This window comes from Ochotona princeps, chromosome 12, assembly GCF_030435755.1.
Source record: "Ochotona princeps isolate mOchPri1 chromosome 12, mOchPri1.hap1, whole genome shotgun sequence".
In the NCBI taxonomy this organism is placed as follows: domain Eukaryota; kingdom Metazoa; phylum Chordata; class Mammalia; order Lagomorpha; family Ochotonidae; genus Ochotona; species Ochotona princeps.
In genome coordinates this window covers 28440919-28459639 of record NC_080843.1, presented here as the reverse complement: position 1 = coordinate 28459639, position 18721 = coordinate 28440919, and the positions used below count along the sequence as shown (strand labels likewise).

At 41.1% G+C, this 18721-nt stretch overlaps 1 protein-coding gene across 4 annotated transcripts in view; it reads right to left on the bottom strand.

Annotated features, from left to right (window-relative positions):
* The window catches only part of DIS3 (DIS3 homolog, exosome endoribonuclease and 3'-5' exoribonuclease), a 22870-nt gene extending 4149 nt beyond the window's left edge, over nucleotides 1–18721 (bottom strand). For 2 of the 4 annotated variants that reach the window (XM_058670662.1, XM_004577430.4), the window contains exons 1-20: nucleotides 18390–18720; nucleotides 17693–17850; nucleotides 15031–15224; nucleotides 14583–14656; nucleotides 13174–13341; nucleotides 12486–12650; nucleotides 11166–11279; nucleotides 10904–11041; nucleotides 9867–10013; nucleotides 9446–9562; nucleotides 9104–9205; nucleotides 8263–8327; nucleotides 8094–8178; nucleotides 7114–7241; nucleotides 5080–5166; nucleotides 4174–4330; nucleotides 1919–2133; nucleotides 1662–1830; nucleotides 1387–1545; nucleotides 182–304 (exon numbers count right to left, since the gene is read on the bottom strand). In XM_058670662.1, coding sequence (XP_058526645.1) covers nucleotides 182–304; nucleotides 1387–1545; nucleotides 1662–1830; nucleotides 1919–2133; nucleotides 4174–4330; nucleotides 5080–5166; nucleotides 7114–7241; nucleotides 8094–8178; nucleotides 8263–8327; nucleotides 9104–9205; nucleotides 9446–9562; nucleotides 9867–10013; nucleotides 10904–11041; nucleotides 11166–11279; nucleotides 12486–12650; nucleotides 13174–13341; nucleotides 14583–14656; nucleotides 15031–15224; nucleotides 17693–17850; nucleotides 18390–18617 — 2793 coding nt within the window. In that variant the 5' untranslated portion in view covers nucleotides 18618–18720. Of the gene's footprint in view, nucleotides 1–181; nucleotides 305–1386; nucleotides 1546–1661; nucleotides 1831–1918; nucleotides 2134–4173; nucleotides 4331–5079; nucleotides 5167–7113; nucleotides 7242–8093; nucleotides 8179–8262; nucleotides 8328–9103; nucleotides 9206–9445; nucleotides 9563–9866; nucleotides 10014–10903; nucleotides 11042–11165; nucleotides 11280–12485; nucleotides 12651–13173; nucleotides 13342–14582; nucleotides 14657–15030; nucleotides 15225–17692; nucleotides 17851–18114; nucleotides 18183–18389 lie in introns of all 4 variants that reach the window. The other 2 variants (XM_058670661.1, XM_012926835.2) reach the window with 2 other exon arrangements.

The following is an 18721-nucleotide window of genomic DNA, read 5'->3' as shown; positions in this document are numbered from 1 at the left end:
GGATTTCCATGAATCATGGCCTAGGGAAATCAGGGAAAAAACAGGATTTCCTATGCAATTATTTGACTTCCACACATACAGAATTCCCTCAAACATGAAACTAAAATAGTTACATTCCTGTCGTTCCTAAGTCTGTACCATTTGTACCACCACAGTCTGGAAATTTGAAGTTTGGCCGTACCTGAGGCTCTACCAGGGCCATTCGGATTTTCTGATGTTGAAGATTTGATGCATCTAACATGATTCTCACTTTAACTTTATCAAATACATGGAACACTGTATCTTCTACTTTGAGTGAAGGTATCTAAATAAAACACATTTATTACTTTTAAGTGCATAAGTGAAACTGTCCTAATTCTTCACAATTTATCATTCACAGTAAAAATTTAATTTAAAAGTTAATAAGCATCTAGCTATTCCATATAACAAGCTCCACTATACCAGCTGCTGCAGACTGCTTACGAGACGCACCTTGACTTTAAACAAAGAGCAGGATGGACTGGGTCTGGGTCCTGAGTTCACAGCCTCTTGGCACTGGAGACCAAGATCAAACCTTGTGGGCAATGGTCCAATGTTGGACAACTCTGGGGCCAAGGTCAAGCCTGCAGGCAACAGTCTGCAGTTGGGCAACAGTCCAAAGCCATAGAAACATGATATCCTTGAGACAGTCACACTGACATCTATACTTGGGTCCCGCTGCTGCTTTCGAGTCATCAAACATTAGCCAATTAACAAGAATATGGGTTATAACTGTTAATGTTTGTGCCACATCAATTCCAGTCATTTGACTTCCTAAGCAGCTCAAATTATACACTGCTGCAGAGCCTGCAGAGTTATCCTTCCTTCCTCATCAGAGGCAGCTTTCCTCTGGCCACCCGCTCTAATCTCTTAGCTCACTCTTAATAACCGGGTACCACTTCCCTCCCCAACCCTGTCCATGCCACACGGATTGCAATACTAGTAGTCTCACATAATAAGACCTCTTTTTGTGTACACTTCCTTAATTAAGGTGATTTCAATAGAACTTATTAACCTTTGGATTCTCTCCCTTTCAAATGGCAAACTGCCTGCCTGTCTAGTAAAGAACAAGAAAACTGGCCAGTTTAATATTTACATATTCTCTAAGAGCTTCCACCAAGGTTAGCGAGTAGAAGGGGCAGGATGGTACACAAATACAACGCTGAACTGTGGGGAGATATCCTGAGGCGAGAAATTATGAAAACCACCATAATTCAGTAATTAAATGCAGATTTTCTGGCCTGTATTCATGTATGTATGTATCATACATACATGTATGATATATTTAACTTTATCCTTTCTAAGTATCATTTATAAAGTTTCAAAGTGTCTTCTCCCCAAAAAGGAAAGGCATGAGAAATACTGTACCTCATCGTCATAAACAAGCCGTGGCTTTGGTTTATCCTTTTCTTCAAAAAACACTGTACCTTCTAAACCATACTTTGGAATTAACACCACGATGGCATTCTTTCTTACAAACAGAATATAGGCTTCTTCACTTACTATTCCTTTGCTTTTGAAAAATAACTGCAAAATAGCATGCAAATCTTTAAAGTAGTCTTTACCATTTCAAAATTCACAATTTTTTAAATAAAAAGCAAAAAAAATTTCAGTCCCTTCTAGATTTACTGATAGGTAAATACCTGGGTATGAAAAGCCACTGATGCACGCTGGGCATACTGAGCCATTTTGTGCCGGAAATTCAGATTTTTACAGATATCTGCAAGCTTGTGTTTGTCTGTCAGCTCTGGGTACGTACAGTCAGCTCCAATAGCCACGGCCAACAGCCGATGGACAATGATGTCTGCGTATCTAGGTGTGCAGAGAAGAATCATGGTACAATAATACTATACGTCCTTTGAAATGTTCTATCTTCTTTCATTTCAAAAGGGAAAAATACCTTCGGATAGGAGAAGTGAAATGTGTATATATTGGAGATGCTAAGCCATAGTGATGAAAATCATTATCCATTCCAGAACAGAAATACACAGCTTGCATCATGCAGCGAGTGGCCAATATTCTTAGCAGGGTGTTTAGATAGGGGAAGACAGAAGACTCAGCCCGGTCCAAAGAGTCAGCCAAAGATTTGGCCGTATCGGTGTTGATTTCCAAATTCTGTGAACCAAGAGGAGGGAAAGAGCATCACATTAACCTTTTCTAAATCAGAATCATCCATCAGGTCTCTAAAACATGACTAGCTGATGGAACTACTAATAGTGTTTTTGACCCCCCATATTCTAGGCTTCTATTCTAAATACAGGAAAACTGGAAGTACACTGAGGAAAAGTAATTACTGTTCCGTGCAGCAAAGCTTAAATTTTCTGATTGTACATCAAAATAAGGAGGCCTCAAGACTGTGAATGAGGGTTCTACGACGGAAGGAGTGTAGGCACACCAGTGTTACTTCCTGAGGCTGTTTTTTCTTTGCCTAACCTTTGAGGGGGTGCAGAAGATCAAAGCAGACCTGGACACCCCACGACACCGTCTGGGTTTCATCTGCAGGCACCTCCCATCCATTCAAAGCAGACAGAAAGGCCCAACTACAGGTCACTACAGCTCAGTCAGAACCGGGGTCTGATAAACCATTTCTTTACCAGAAAACGTAAAACCAACAGTCTTAAACCCTCAGTTCTCTACCTGGTTCCTCATAAGACAACAGAGAACAAGAGCAAATCCCCAACAGATGAGGTAATTCCAGAGGCCGAGAAGTTGATTTGGTTCTGACACATGTGACAGAGGTAGGCATGCTACAAAAGTCTGCACATTAGAAACCAACGACATCCTAGAGGAATGATGGCCTTGACAGCTAAGGCTACTCCTCAATGTGCAAGATGGAGTCTGGCCAGGTGATCCAGGGAAAAGCAGCTTAAGACACAATTACCCCAAAGGAAACGTCCACTAACCTGGGGCTGGCACTGTGGCATACTAGGCTAAGCCTGTGCCTATGGTACTGACAACCCATATGGGAGCTGGTTCATGTCCTTGCTGCTCCACTTCTGATCCAGCTCCCTGCTAATGTGCCTGGGAAAGCAACAGAGCACACTCAGATCCCAGGGCCCCTGCATCCATGTGGGACACTTAGAGAAAGCTCCTGGCTCCTTGCTTCAATCTGGTTTGGCTCTGGACATTGTGGCCACCTGGGGAATGAACCAGTGAATTAAAGGTCTTTGTCTTTCTCTCTAACTTGCCTTTCAAATAAAAATAAAATATTTTTTCAAAAGCCTACTATTGGGCCCAGTGCAGTAGCCACTAGGGCTAAAATCTTTGCCTTGCATACGCCAGGATCTCATATGGGTGCCAGTTCGTACCCTGGCAGCTCCACTTCCCTTCTAGCTCCCTGCTGGTGGCCTGGGAAAGCAGCTGAAGATGGCCCAAAGCCTTGGGACCCTGCACCTGTGTGCGAGACACAGAAGAGGCCCCTGGCTTCGGATCAGCTCAGGCTGTTGTGGCCACTTAAGAGAGTGAACCAGTGGCTTGAAGATCTTTCTGTCTCACATTCTCTCTGTAAATCTTACTTTCCAATAAAAATAATAAATCTTTCAAAAATAAAAATAAAATCTACTATCCATATACAGGGGTATGGTGTCTTTTCCAAAGTTTGTTTTTCCATCAGTACAGTAAATAAACTTTCTTTTATAGATGTGACATAAAGAGGAGTTTATAATTGAAAAACAAAAAGGTATGTGCAAATCTCTTAAAGTAAGGCAGCTGGTAGAAATCAAGAAGACAGAAAAAAACAGGAGAAACTTCAAAGTTATGGAAAATGCATTGTTTTAAAAACTACACATAAATTTCAACTTTTTTGCACCAAAATATCCTTTGATTCCATTTTTTCCGTGAACTTTCTGAAGTAGCCTCGTAAGTACAAAAGGACAAAAGCATGGAAGAGCTCTGCACGTTGCAGATGCTACAGTGACTCAGGCTAGAGCAGCATGCTTCAGCACACGTGCTAGCAAAGGCAGTCCCAGACTCGACCAAGCAGAGGACTTCCGTGCAGGAACAGGTGACTGTAGATCTTTTTTTCCCGTCAGAAGTTACTGGCATATTTTTCATCAAAACAATGTAACTTTTACGGAGATGTGAATACAGAATGTTCAGTGCAATGGCCAGGTCACCACACCAATACAGATGACTTTCCAAACTACAGGAATTTACCTTGGATTTAGCTGCCTTAACAAGGATTTCATAATTCGATGGGGGTGGGGCAGGATGCTTCCGAAGAAGAGCATGTTCAGAAAATTCTTCATGAATTTTTTTTGCGACAGAGATATTGGCAAGTAACATAAATTCCTCCACCATGGAATTTGTTTCTCTAAAAATGGGAAAATAATATATTAATCAAGGAAAGAAAATGTGGTCCTGTTACACATCCCATTTATTCACAGGTTACCTTCTCTACCCAACGAGATAAGTGAAGCGTCTCCTGTGTAGATATCAATGCATGTGCACATGCATGCTTCTAAGAACATAACTATTTCTAATCGCTCATTCATGCTCATTCCCTTTCATTTCCTGCTTCACTGTTAACAACATTATCATACATCTACTGTGTAAGTAAATCTTACAGGCTACAACACACTTTTACTTTACACTCAAGAAAATCAAGAGGCTTTACCAACTCCATTAATACCTAAAATAACACCATATTGATTCAGTCTAAAGAGTATTTTTTTTTAAACTATAAAACCATAAAAATAACCTTTACTTACAAGAAATGAAACCTATTTAGAGTCATATAATTTTGGCTTAAAAAATTAGTTAATACTTAAGGAATTTACCAGGGCAGATTATTTACTTACCATAAACAGTAAATTAAAGTTCTAATTTACATAAAGGAAATAAATTCAATAGCATATATATATATATATATATGCTATATATAACAAATTCAATAGCATTCAATAATAAATTCAAATAGCATATATATATATATGCTATATATAAATACATAAAACTCCCCACTTAAAGATGTTTTTCATGTATTTAATAAATCAAGAAAATATCTAGAAACTATAAATCTTAATACAACTCTTGGATATTGGTTATTCACAAAATGCATACTTGAGCTCCTTGGTCTGTAGATCTATAGGATCGTGAGTTTCACTGTCCATGTGGAATCGAACTTCTGGAGAAGAAAGAGTCAAAGCCCTGAACAAAAAGAGACAAATGAATCAGTCAAGTGAGCCAGTAACAGACACAAAATTCTACGAGTCATTCAAAGGCGAACACGACCCAACAAGAGGAGAGCAGTTGTTCTGCAGGCTTTAGCACAATCTGCTCATTTTGTATTATCTTTACAAATTGCTGGATTTCTGTTTAAGATTATTTTTTATCTGAAAGGCAGAGTTACAGAGAAAGGACAAACAGAAAAATCTTCCATCCACTGGTGTGGTTCTAGATAGCCTCAATAAATAGTGCTGGGTCAGTCTGAAGCCAGGAGCCCAGCTGCTTTCCCAGGTGCATCAGCAGGAAACTTAACTGGAACAGCTGAAACTTGAACTGGCACCAATATGGACCATATGGGATGCCAGTGTCACAGAGAGCACTATACTACCACTATCGCTATACCACCACACCAGTCCCCACAAACAGTTCAGCATTCTACAAAACCTAAAAATACAGGGTCAGTACTGTGGCACAGTGGGTAAAGCCATCACCTAAGACGCCACCATTCCTTATGGGAGCCGACTTCAGTTGACCTACTCTACTTCTGATCCAGCTCCCCAGTGATGAGCACAGGAAAGTAGTGGACGATAGCCCTTGGCCCCTGTCACCATGAGTGAGAGATAGTCCTTGGCCTGTCACCCATTTTAGAGATCTGAAAGAAGCTCCTGACTCCAGACTTGCCCAGCTCAGGTTGCTGCAGCTACTGGGCTGAAAAACCAGCAGGCAGAAGTTGTGTTTCTCCCTCTCTCTCTAATTCTGCCTTTAATATAAACAAATAAATCTTGAGAGTGAGGGGAGAAACACTAAACAAAAATGCATTTAAGGGTTGGCATTGTGGTACAGTAGGTTAGGCTGTCACCTCTGGCACCAGCATCCCAAAATATGGCCAGTTCGAGTCTGGGTTTCTCAGCTCCCAGCTCGCTACCAATACATCTGGAAAAGCAGTGGAGGATGGCCCAAGTGCTGGAGCTCCTGCCACCCACACAGGAGAGCTGGATGGAGTTCCTGGCTCTTGCAGTCGTTCAGGGAGTCAATTAGCAAAAGAAATATTTCATTCTGTGTCTATCCCTTTCAAATAAATAAATCTTAATAAAATAAATCTAAATAAAGCTTATTAAACTAAACTAAAAATAAAAACAAAGCATTTGACAAGAAAGCATTCGCTGCAGAAGCAAATCTAAATTCTTGTGCTTCTAGGGATTGCAGTATTTTCTGTTCTCAAAGCATAAATTTTAATGAGTGACATACATCTTTTTAAATCACTATTATTTACTTCCACAAAGAGACAACTAACAGATTTTTATTTACTACAGAAACTAAACAGTTGTGGGGGACAATGGAGAGGGGGCAAAAGGAGCTGCTTGGGGAGGCTAGTTGCAGCAGGAAATGCAGAGTTCAAAAGTATATTCCGCACAAACCCAAGCAAGAGAGCAGACGGGCAAACCAGTACCATTAACATGTCATAAGGACTATTAGCATTAAAGTACTGTGTCGGGTAACATAATGCTAAGTGATTTCAAGTTTTATGTTCTCATTTGAGAAATAAATTCCACCATGTAACAAAGCTAATGTTTCTTGCTACCGTAACACTACTTTCAGACAGCTCCAGACCAATTTAGAACTTACAATATTAAAACTGTATCATGGCATTGCAGCTACAGTCCTGTTTCCACGGGGTTCTGGACTGCTGGCCTCGCTCTGGTCCAGCCATGGCCACGGCAGTGATTTGGGGAGTAAACAAGCAGATGAAAGATGTCTCACTCTCCCTATCACTCTGCCTTTCAAACAAAAAAAATCAATCTTCTTAAGAAAAAATAAATTGCCACCCTTGACCTAACATTTGGTAGAATTCACAGGTTATTTTAATATTACGATTCACGAGTCAAGACACATCCTAACACAAATTTTAAAACAATTTTTGAAACGTGCCCATTTTCGATTCTTCTTCTTTTCAGGATTTTAGCTAGTTTGTTCAGTCCACGAAGACTAGTGGTAATATCATCATTCATGGTTGCTGAATCAATTCTCATCTGCGCCTCGGCATATGTAAGAGAAGCCTAAGAAAGAAAAGAGTTCAAATGCTAAATTCGGCTTACTAGTTTTACCTCTACACAAAATCCACCATTTCAGAAAACCCAAAGCAGTAACAGAAGAGAAACTCTTGGCTATACTATTCTTGCCACACATGATTATCTCTTCTCTGAGGTGCTATAAACTTCAAACAGTTAAATGAGTGGTTTACATTTTAATTGCTTTCACATTTCGGTTGAAATCTGCACTATTAAGCTCATGCTAAAATAAAACAGGAGGACAGGTTAGAATTTGACAACCTATCAAGTGAAATCCTTTTCAGCTGATCACCACCCCTGACTCACTGGCAAACACTTGGGAAGGAAGACTGGAGGGGCCAAATGGCGTGTCGTATAGGACATCTACTGAATGTCCACAAGGAATCCCTAGAAATGGGACAAAGCAAAACAAAACAAAAAACAACTGAGGGAGTCTTTAAGGGGACCTGGAGAACAGGACCAAAAAATGGATAAGGATGAGAAAGACAATATATTTTCTCTTTGTCTGGATTTCATCTAGCTGTGCTGGAACCAACTAGGATACGTAACATCACTTGAGTAAAGGTGAAGACGAAGGACACTCACACAAACAAGCTGAGCTACAGGGACTCAGTGACACAGGGTATGAAACCCTCTGCTTGGTCTGCTCATATACACAACAAATGTTACAAGAACTAGTTTCTGATAAGATCAAAAAACTAAACAGACAACAGAAAAACCCAAGATTTTGCACTGCAGAAATATTCTGGTGTAAGTCAAGTTTAACTTTTTCAAGACAATCTCAGAAACTGTTAAAAGCACCACAGATTTTAAACATTAGACATGAACATAAAAACTAACCTTTGAATTAATGACACTTTTGGTAAACTTTGTTTTTAAGATTTCGGCATTATGGTTCATTTCCCAGATACATGAAAACGCCAGCCTATGGTGGGAGAGAGACAGGATCTGTTACAAGGATTGTTTAAAAAAAGACTGTGATGTCCTTATGAAAAATGTGCATAAATACCTGTCAACGTCACATCTCAGGGAACATAAGTTGGAGCTAAGCAACTCTGGAACCATGTCGATTCTCTGCAAAAGACATAAATACAGGTGGAGTCCCAGATTACTCAGCCATATCCATTAATCTACCTCCGGGTCTATTCTGAAACAGCACTGATCAAACAAGGGGGGAAGCGATTTTTGTGACTAAGATAATGACAACATATAAATAAAAATAAATTAAAAAAATGTCTGATTTTAGTAGTGTTTACAAGAGATTGTAACAGAAGGAAATAATCAAATAAAGCTGAGCTCCACTGAAGGAGACTTGAGCCCTCTGCTTAACACAAATAGCAGGGTGCTCGAAAAATACTTCAGAGAGGAAGCTTTATGGAAAAGAACTACAAAGAAGACCTCTAACAGTGAATCTAGGAGACTGAGTTCTGCTTTCCCTTTCACCACTAAGTTCGTGGGGACCTCACCTAAATAAATGCTAGGTGATTTATATTAGCTACATGGACTTCTTATCAGGACTATAAATAAAAAGAATTCCAAAGCTGGGGGCAGTCTCGTAGTGCAGTGTGTTAAGCCACTACCTGCATTGTTGGGCACCCTCCACTGGAGCACTGTCCTGGCTGCTCAATTTCTGAAACAGGAGGAAGTAGAGATGGCTCAAATTCTTGGGCCCCTAATATCCACTGTGAGATCCAGAAGGAGTTTTGGGCTCCTGCTTGGCTTGAACTAGCCCCCTGCTGTTGTGCCTACTGGGGAGGGAGCCAGCAGATAAAAGTGTCCCTTTCTCTCTCTTTCAAACAAATAAATCTTTAAAAAAGAAAAAAAGAAAGAAAGTGTTTAAAATCCATTACCTTTTCACAAAGGTATACAGTTGTTCCTCTTCTGGCAGATTCTTGATCTAACGCATTTCCTGGTCTAATAAAATGGCTAACATCGGCAATGTGAACCCCTACCTTGCAAAGATCAAAAGAAAAGGATGTAAGTACGCTTCATTAGGCAGATGTGCCACTGAAGTTTTAGTAACAAAGTCAGCTAAACTGACACATGCATTTCAACCCCTGTCACATACACATTCGTTTCTACAGCTTTAACTGCTCTTCCCATAAATTAAAAACTCCCAATTTCTGCACTAGGCTGCCAGAATGAACTCACAAACAGAATTGCATTCAGGTAAGACATCCTCCTCTGCGTACCTCCAGGTTTCCATTTCCCAGTTCTCGGCAGTGCAGGGCGTCGTCGATGTCCGTGCAGCCTGGGGGGTCCACGCTGCACACACACAGGTGCCGCAGGTCTTCCCGGTGCTTCATGTCCTGGGAAGATGCCCCATCACCAAGAAATTCACTATCACTCAAACAGGACAACTGCGACATATTCTTCTGATGGCAGCTTTTCTTAATGACACTCACACACAATCATACGTAACCAGAGGTCCTAGAAACATCTGACATTCAGGTTTTCCAATGTCTTTCCCCTAGAACAATTTATGCTTCAGTGAAGAAGCAAATGTTTTTTTCAAAAAACCAGAGTATTGTGCCTAACTACGCTTCTGGGGAGAAGGGACTGTGGCTTTCTGCAGTCAGGAGGAGGTATGGAGGCTCCACAAGGTGAACTCACCTTTTCAGTGATGCTCCAAGGCATTTTGGGCAGGAAGCTGAGCACAGCCTGGGAGAAGGGCTGATGGGGCACGTCATGTTCAAGCAGCAGGACTTCTGTTTCAGTCTCTTTCTCGCCAACATCTCCTAAGTTTTTTACGAAGTGTCCCTAAAAACAAATATTAGAAAGGCAATACTTACAGCTAGTCGACACTATAGTATATACTACTTTCTCCAGAAATTACATACCAACCCAGTATTTCTAGAAGTTACTCTATTGGCTTCTTAAAAATAATTCTTTGGGGGCTGGTGTGGTGGTTTAGCCTGGTATTCCTCAACCTGTGGTGCCACCATCCTATGTGGACGCCAGCCAGTTCAAGTCCCAGCTGCTCCATTTCTGATCCAGCTCTGTGCTTATTATGGCCTGGGACTGCAGTGGCAGACAGCTCAAGGCCTGAGCCCTGGAACCCACATATGATACCCAGAACCAGCTCCTGACTCCTGGCTTCAGACTGGCTCTCCTTTGGCCACTGCAACCATTTGGGGAGTGAACCAAGAGATGGGAAGAATTCTTTCACTCTATTTCCCACCCCCCTTAACTCCACCAAGTAAAACAAGTAAATCCTTAAAAATTGTATTTATTATTTAGTAAATTAAAGCTGAAAATCAAAAAATTTCTCAAGTGACTTATAACACCTCACAAAGGCCCAGATCCTGCAGCACAAAGAATCACTTTCCATTAAGTTTGAAATTTAAAATATGCTTCACATGGCTCAAAGTTTGTTAAATAGAATGTATTATCAGTTTAGGAGTCAACTACTCCTTTCACAGTCTTGATCACTCAAAGGTACTTCCCTGAAATTTTTGGCAAAATCACAAAATATTTACAGTAATATTTCAAAAACTTTTCAAATTATATATGCTATTTTTCAGGTAACTATGAAGTAACCCTAAATTTTGGTATAAACCCTATGTAAAAATAGATCCCATTCCCATTTAAGTAGCAATGTCACCCATAAATTATTAATATTCTAAACTTAATTAATACTTTCAGCTTACATTTGGATATCTGGAATTTCTAGGCCACCCATCAATAGCAACAATAATTCTTCGTCCTTCTAATGTAGACGCCTGTCTGGTTTCTATCCGAATGCGAGGGATTCTCTTATCAGCAGGGGTAAAGAGATGTCTTCTTGACTAGAGGGAATTACATGAAAAATATGTTAGACATAAAGACCTAAGGCTGGCAGCAAAGAGGCTGCTTTCCCTTCAAGGAAATGTTGTTCACTTCTTATGACACAGTAACATACTCTTCACTCACCTCCTTAATGTCAGACTTGGAAAGCATACCACAATACGGTCTCCAATTCCTTTTTATTATTCCTACAACTCTACCTGTAGGCTTTAACATTTTTTCACTGACAGCAGTCTTAAGCTGAGAAATAGAAAAAGAAAAAAAACCCCACTTATTTACTTTCCTTGTAAGTATATTGAGGTAATCACTCTTCAAAATTAGAATACGTGCAAACACATGCAAGAAGCAAATTGTGATGAAAACTACAGAATCTTGATGCTTCAAAATTCCAAGCAAAGAATATACCAAACCAAGCTATGGAAACTGTTCCACATTTTTAAAAAAGCCATTACAAAAATAACGAAAACAAACAAAAATAATTAATTGTAACCAGAACCCAAGTTTTCCCGGGTTCCGGTTGCAGGACACACCTAGCTCTGAGATAGAGCAGAGGTGGGTTTTAGCACCATTCTGCACTAAGGGGTTATGGCCACTACTGCCTGGGGCCCTTTATTCGTTCATTCAAAGTTCTTTCTTACCCCAAAGAAACGTTTATGATTAGAAGCAGCAAAAAAGACTTCTTCGTATTTTCTCTCTAACATTCTCAAAGGACTCGCTCCTCCAAAATTCAAGCCAGCACCCCATGCACTCAATGTAATACTTAGCATCATCATCAAATAAGGACATAAAGGGCATATTCTAATGGCTTAGGTTGCAAGAAATAACTGAAAGCATTTTTTATAATAAATTTTACAGTACAGAATAACTAAAAACTGTCAAATATAAGGGTCCAGAAGTATATTATCCTAAAGGAATTCTAGCATTTCATAAAAGCATGTCAGAAAACTTTTAATTTTTACGTACGGAAACCCCACTGTTTCTGATCACATGTGAATGTCATGGATTTCTAATTCCATAGTCAATTCAAATCTTTTTGTATTTAAACTATTTAAACAAATCAGAAATTAAAACTACTTAATGGCTCAACTGAACTTGAGCTGTGGTTATGCAACAAGGTGGAGGAATCCACCATGGTGGGAGGGTTTGGGGAGGGGTGGGAGAACCCAAGTATCTATGTAACTGTGTCACATAATACAATGTAATTACTGAAGTTAAATAATAAATAATTAAAAAAAAAAAAAAAGGTGAGGAACCAAGCCTAAAAAAAAAAAAAAAACTACTTAATGGGAAAAAAATCAAATATGTATGATTCATATTAAGCCTATAGAGCTTTAATTTCATTTAGTCAATATGAAAGCAATGAAACTTATTTAACTCTCAAGAAGCTGACATGTTAAATAATAATGCAAACTTGCATAAAATTAAAAAGCCTGCCTGGCTTCATACCATGCGTTCTCTCTCCTCTTCTTTCTCCATATCATCTTCATTCTGACCTTCATCATGTAAAACCACAGAGGACGGCGCCACCCACTGGCTCTTGGGCAAAAGCTCCACAGCCACAACGTCTTCATGAACAGCTCGGTTTAAATGTTTAAGTCCTTGCAAGATTATCTGTTTAAAGCAGCAAACAGCATGTGCACAAGTATTTTTAATGGCAACAGGGAAAGGTTATCTAACACAGCTTAGCTATACTTGGACATCATGCAATCTCTATTTCTTCTCTTTTTAACATTTCTCACTACTTGAGGACTATACTTCTTTTCAGTTTTCTATGGGGGTAGTAGAAGCCGAGATCTTCTATTGCTGGTTCACTGCTCTAACAGGTGGAGCCAGGCTGCCACGTGTGCGTGACAAGCAGGTCAATCAGCAGTGCCGAGGGTGCTTTGACACGGGGACGCAAGTGGCCACGGCATCTTCAACACTGCATTCTCTGGAACTCAGTTAACAGAAATTGTTTTCTACCATAGCAATTTCCTAAACAGAGTAATTAATTCTATTAGCTATAATGAATTCCCATACAACTGCCTTCAAGTTAATAAACCAGCAAGTTTAAATCTCAGACTTTAAAACACTGTTAAAGAACATAACGAACACAACACTATCCACGCGTAATCTGTTTTTTTCCCACACTTGCCTCTTTATTTTCTTCAGTGTCTCCATGAATCCACACTGTAGCTTCTAAGTAATTCTCCCTGCTGGCTCTAAATGTTCCTTGGAGGTAAAGCCCAGATTTTATACCTTGTTGTAGCTTACTTAACGGAAGATGTTCAGAAAATATTATTTTCCCACTTTCTATTTCATTCTAGGAAATAAACAGATGAGTTAAGCCTGTTATTTGTTTAGCTTTTAGCCGTCAACATCACAGCCACATTACACACAAGTACCAATGTCAGAGAATACAGCCCGTCTTGTAAACCAGTGTTAGAGCTTCCTGTCATGTCAAATATGACAGGATTTGGGCACAAGTATCTCTTGAACATTTGCAAGGTGAATATATAATTGATGAACTGAATTTTAATTTCCGTAAAATTGTCATACGTAACTAGCTACTATAAACCTAAATCTGTATTCCAAAAACCATCTCAATTTTTAAATCTTCTCATTTCCTTTTAGTTTTGTAAATGGCTAGTTAAAATCAAGCAGGGATGAGAGAAATGTTCTAGAGATGGAATACGCATATGACAGCCTAACACTCAGCTTGTGCAACACCAGCTGCTCTTCCCGGTCACCACGGCCATCTGCAGAGGGGAATTCTGCTAACGTAGCGACATGATCTCATCCTAGCACCTTATTATGGCTACACAGTTTATAAACTCCTGTGAGGAAATGAAGGTTCAGAATTATCAACACAATCATCGGGGTGCATTCCTTCTCAGACCAGCTACTGCAGTGACCCCATCATTCACCTCACGCCTCTCATCCTGCACCGTGTAGCACACTGACAGCAGAGTGGTGTTACACACACCATTCTGATCATGCTCCCCACATCCATACTCTCATACACCCTGAACTCCTCCTCCTCAGTGTGGCTCAACACTAGTGGGCAGTTCTTTAGGGTGATATTTTGTAAGATGCTTGAAAAGTTGCTGAGCACAGAATGACTGCCAGGTCACCATTTTTCTGGCTCCTCCCCTTCGGTGCTACCTCATCCTGGGACTCCCTGCTTCCTGTTTGCATCTTTACTTGAGACGCTCCTCATTCACAAATAAGTCACGAGTTCCATTTGTTTTCTCACCACACAAATAGGACATCATCAAAGGGCCAGGCCCTACTCAGATTTCTGGGAATATAGCTATTTTAGAAAGCCAGTTCATTCAGCAATAAGCCTGTTATAGCCATTTTTATATATATATATATATACACACACACACACACATACATGTGTACATATATACATGTATATACCTATATGCACATATATATGTAAAATCCAACAGCTATTCTATTGTTAGCTTACCAAAAATGCTCTTTTAAAAATGATAACTATAGCCTAATATTTCAAAGGTGTTTTCACTTTTCAAAAATAAAGAAACTGAAACATACCCCTTCATCGGACAGACAAGCAAGACGGTCTACGAGCTCAGGGTTAGCAGTTAAGCTTTTTATATATTCTTCACCTGAAAAATAAGTTTACATCATTCTGGCAAGTAGTTTCTTTCCTAGAAATGAACAAATATGCATAATATTCTCTGACAGTATTTTTTTTTCTTTTTTTGAGGAAAAAAAAGTTGTTGATGTGCTCCTGTGGTAAGAGGCAGTTGGTCCACTTTAATTATGAACTTTTACTCCCAATGTCAATTGCAAATGATAAGGGAAAGCCAAGCTTTACTAGGAAACTCCAGCTGGAAAACACTGCGACGTTAGTGCAAAATAAAAGAGAATCACATAGTCATATTAGACTATGAAAGTGTTAGGTGAATACTGACATCCGGATAATAAATTCTATATGTATTTGTTAACATGCATTAATTACTTCGACCTTGACACTTACAAGTGAAAGCTGGTATCCCTTCCTCTACAGCTTTCTCTTTGTTCTTCCTGTCATTGGTTATAAAGATAACTTGTAGCTGATTGTCGGCTGACAATTTCTTTAAGTGTTCGTTGTACCATTTTGCTGCAACTCGAATCGCTCTGTCATTCCTGTCATTTGCATTCTCTCCCTGCTCTTGCTCTACGTAGGTTTCTCTAAAAGGAAAGACATTTTCTTAAAATGACACATAAGAATTTTAGAACATAAATATTCAACAATCACTGAAGTGAAAAGTCAACATTAAATCCTTTTTTGACTGGATTGAGATTCATGCTAGAGAAAAAAATAAATGGGATCACTACTTAAACTTTTAAGACAACAAGCTGCTAGGAAAGAATAAAACTAATGGGATGGTAAAAAGGCTAGTAACATTTTATTGCATAAAATGAAAAATGTGAGATTAGACTTTATTCTTTAGGTTGTGATATTAAATAGGGTGTTTGCTGAATCAAGCTATAATGTACTACAGGACTGACGAGATTTCATTTGAACTGTAGAACAAAAGCTAATTCCTAAAAGCTACCTAGAATGTGGGGGTCAGCACAGTAGCCTAGCAGCTAAATTCCTCACCTTGTGAGCGCCAGGATCCCATATGGGCACAGGTTCTAATCCCAGCAGCTCCGCTTGCCACTCAGCTCTCTATTTGTGTCCTGGGAAAGCAGTCGAGGACGGCCCAAAGACTTAGGACCCTGCATCTGCGTGGGAGACCTGGAGGAACTTCCTGGCTCCTGGCTTCCGATCAGTTCAGTTGCAGCCACTTGAGGAGTAAATCATCCAATGGAAGATCTTCCTCTGTCTCTCCTCCTCTGCTTTGGGATTTCAAGTAGATGCTAGAAATAAGACTGTGAGTTCTTTACTGATTATGTTCTTCAGAAGAACAATACTGAAATGTGTGATACAAGAATAAAAATGAAAAACTGGAGGGGCAGGCATCGTGGCGCAGCTGCTAAAGCTGCTGTCTGCAACACTGACTTCTTCTATGGGCGCCAGTTCCGAGTTCCTGCTGCTCCACTCCAATTCAGCTCCCTGCTAACGTCCCTGGGAAGGCAGTGAAGCAAGCCCAGATGGCTTGACATCCATGTGGCGTACAATGCTGACGGCACCTGGCTTTGTCCTTACTGTTGGTGGTCACTGGGGAATGAACCAGTACATGCAAGATGAAGATGTCATTCCTGCCGACTCTTCCTTCTTTTTTTTTTTTTTTAAAGATTTATTTGTTTTTATTGGGAAGTCAGATTTTCTGAAAGAAGGAGCTACAAAAAGATCTTCCATCCACTGGTTTACTCCCCAAGTGGCTGCAAGGCCAAAGCTGAGCAGATCCGGAGCCAGGAGCCAGGAGCTGCTTATGGGCCTTCCATGCGTGTGCAGCATCCCAAGGCCTTGGGGCATCCTCACTGCTTTCCCAGGATATTAACAGAGAGCTAAATCAGAAGTGGAAACCAATCAGGGATCCAAGTGCTTAGAGGTGGAAGATTAGCCAGTTGGGCCATGGCACCAGCTCCATAAGCCTTTCAAATAAATGAATCTTATTTGTAATAGAGAAATTAGTTATTATTAATTAGTGATTTTTAGTTAGTACAAGCTTTTAAAATTTGCACAAGCTGATGGATTTTCATTACCAGAACTCTCTACTCTAACACAGGTTTATTTTTGTCTGTTTGTTAATTTAAAAGGCAGATTTACAGAGAGGATAGAGATCTTCCATCCGTTGGTTCACCTCCAAAATGGTTCACTTCCCAAACGGCCAAAGCTGAGCTGATCCAAAGCCAAGAGCTAACTCTAGGTCTCCCATGTGGATTTAGGGACCCAAGCACTTTCTCCTGCTGCTTTCTCAGGCCACAGGTAGAGAGCTGCATGGAAATGGACTGAGACTTGAACTGGCACCCACATGAGATGCCAGTCCCTGTAGGTGGAGGATTAGCCTGTTGAGCCAAGGTGCCTCAACAGTAGTTCTTAATCAGGGAATGAACTCCACAGGCACACCTGTCCAAGTCTAGACACGCTTTAAGTTGCTAAAACTCAGCAGGGAGGGCTGCTTGCACATCTAGTTGGTAGAGCTCAGCGAAGCTACTAAGGGTCCTACAGGAATAAGGCAGCCTTGAACATCCAGTCTGATGTGTATCAACAGTGCCAACATCGAGAAACGGTGAAATATCACTAACACATACTAATCTGAGACAACAGACAACATCATTTCATAAGCCTATACATAAAGCAATTTCTTAATGCAATCTTCCTCAACATGTTTTAAGATAGTAATCTTTGAAATGCTCCTGAAAAAGGAATCACCTACATATTTTATTTACTCCAGGAACGTAGAAAATTTTCATCTTTTAAGAGTCTGTTGTTCAACTAGTGCTGAAATCCAATTCAAAACGGAAACATTTCGGGGGAACAGTCCCTGCTCTACACCCTAGCAGTAGTAGATGGCTATTCAATGTTCCACCCCATCCATGCTCAGGGGACTTTAGAGAGCCACTTAGTACTGTTTGCTGCACAGCTACCTTAGAACGAAGCATCTTAGGAAACATACTGGTTAACTTCTCACAAATCCCTCCCAGGAACCCTTTCCCGAGTTTAGCTAACCCTGTTGTTCTGATATGTAGTCTGATTTTGCTCCTACCTGTGGTGCTCGTTCGTAAAGGTATAGAAGTGCTTCTCTTGGTTACTGGTCACATCTCGGATTCGCTTATACACCGGGGCACTCCGATTCCTCACTTCTTGCAGGACCGTTTGCAGCACAATCACGTTGCGGATGACCGGGTCCTCCAGGACATCAATCTTGGAGAAGCGAAAAAGAAAAGTTACATTTTTCCTCTATCAACTGTAGACTGCAATCGTCAAACAACACGCTGTCAGTTTACACAGTATCCCAAGGAACTACTTTGCTCCCGGAAAGTGACAACAGTCACTCCAACCTTCAGGTCTTTCAGAATCAACAGACCATTCCCCAAACTTCCCAGAGATAAAATAAGGCCACTTAAAAAAAAATAAAGGAAAAAGAAAACACGCCGGCCCACAGAGTTCTCGTTTGTAGGCACTTACAAGCTGCCTGGGGGTCGCAAGCTGGAGGCCACAGAAGCCCGGGTCCCCGGCCTCCAAGCACTTACAATCTAAGGCAGAAGAGACACCAGGAGTTAGAAACTTGGCCTGCGTAAAAGCTGACTACAAGAACTAAGAAACAAAAAGGAAACACCGCCGCCCAGGGCCAAGCCCCGGGGCGGGGGGGGGTCACCCTGGAGCCTGCTGCCCCTGCTCCCCTGGCCTTCGGCGTCCCTGTCCGTCCCTGCCCTCCCCCGCTGCAGGCGCGGCCGACGCACCTGGTGCAGCAGCACGTTGGTGTCGGGCAGCAGGTAGTGCGGCTGCGGGCAGAGGCTGCTGGCCGGGTCCCGGGGCCGCGGCTCCAGCACCGGCCCCTCGTGCGCCGCGCCGCACGCCGCGCATCCAGGGACGCCGCAGCCGATGTCGTCCCGCAGGTAGTGCTCGCGCACGATCTTCATCACGCCGCCGGCGCGGGTCTTCTTTAGGAACGTCTTGGACTTGAGCATCTTGCCTCGCGGGAGAGAAGAGCGACACCCCGGAGAAGCCTTGGTCCACCCCGCTTCCGCCGGTGCCTCCCTTCCCGCTCCTGGACCGGAATACCTCCCCTCTC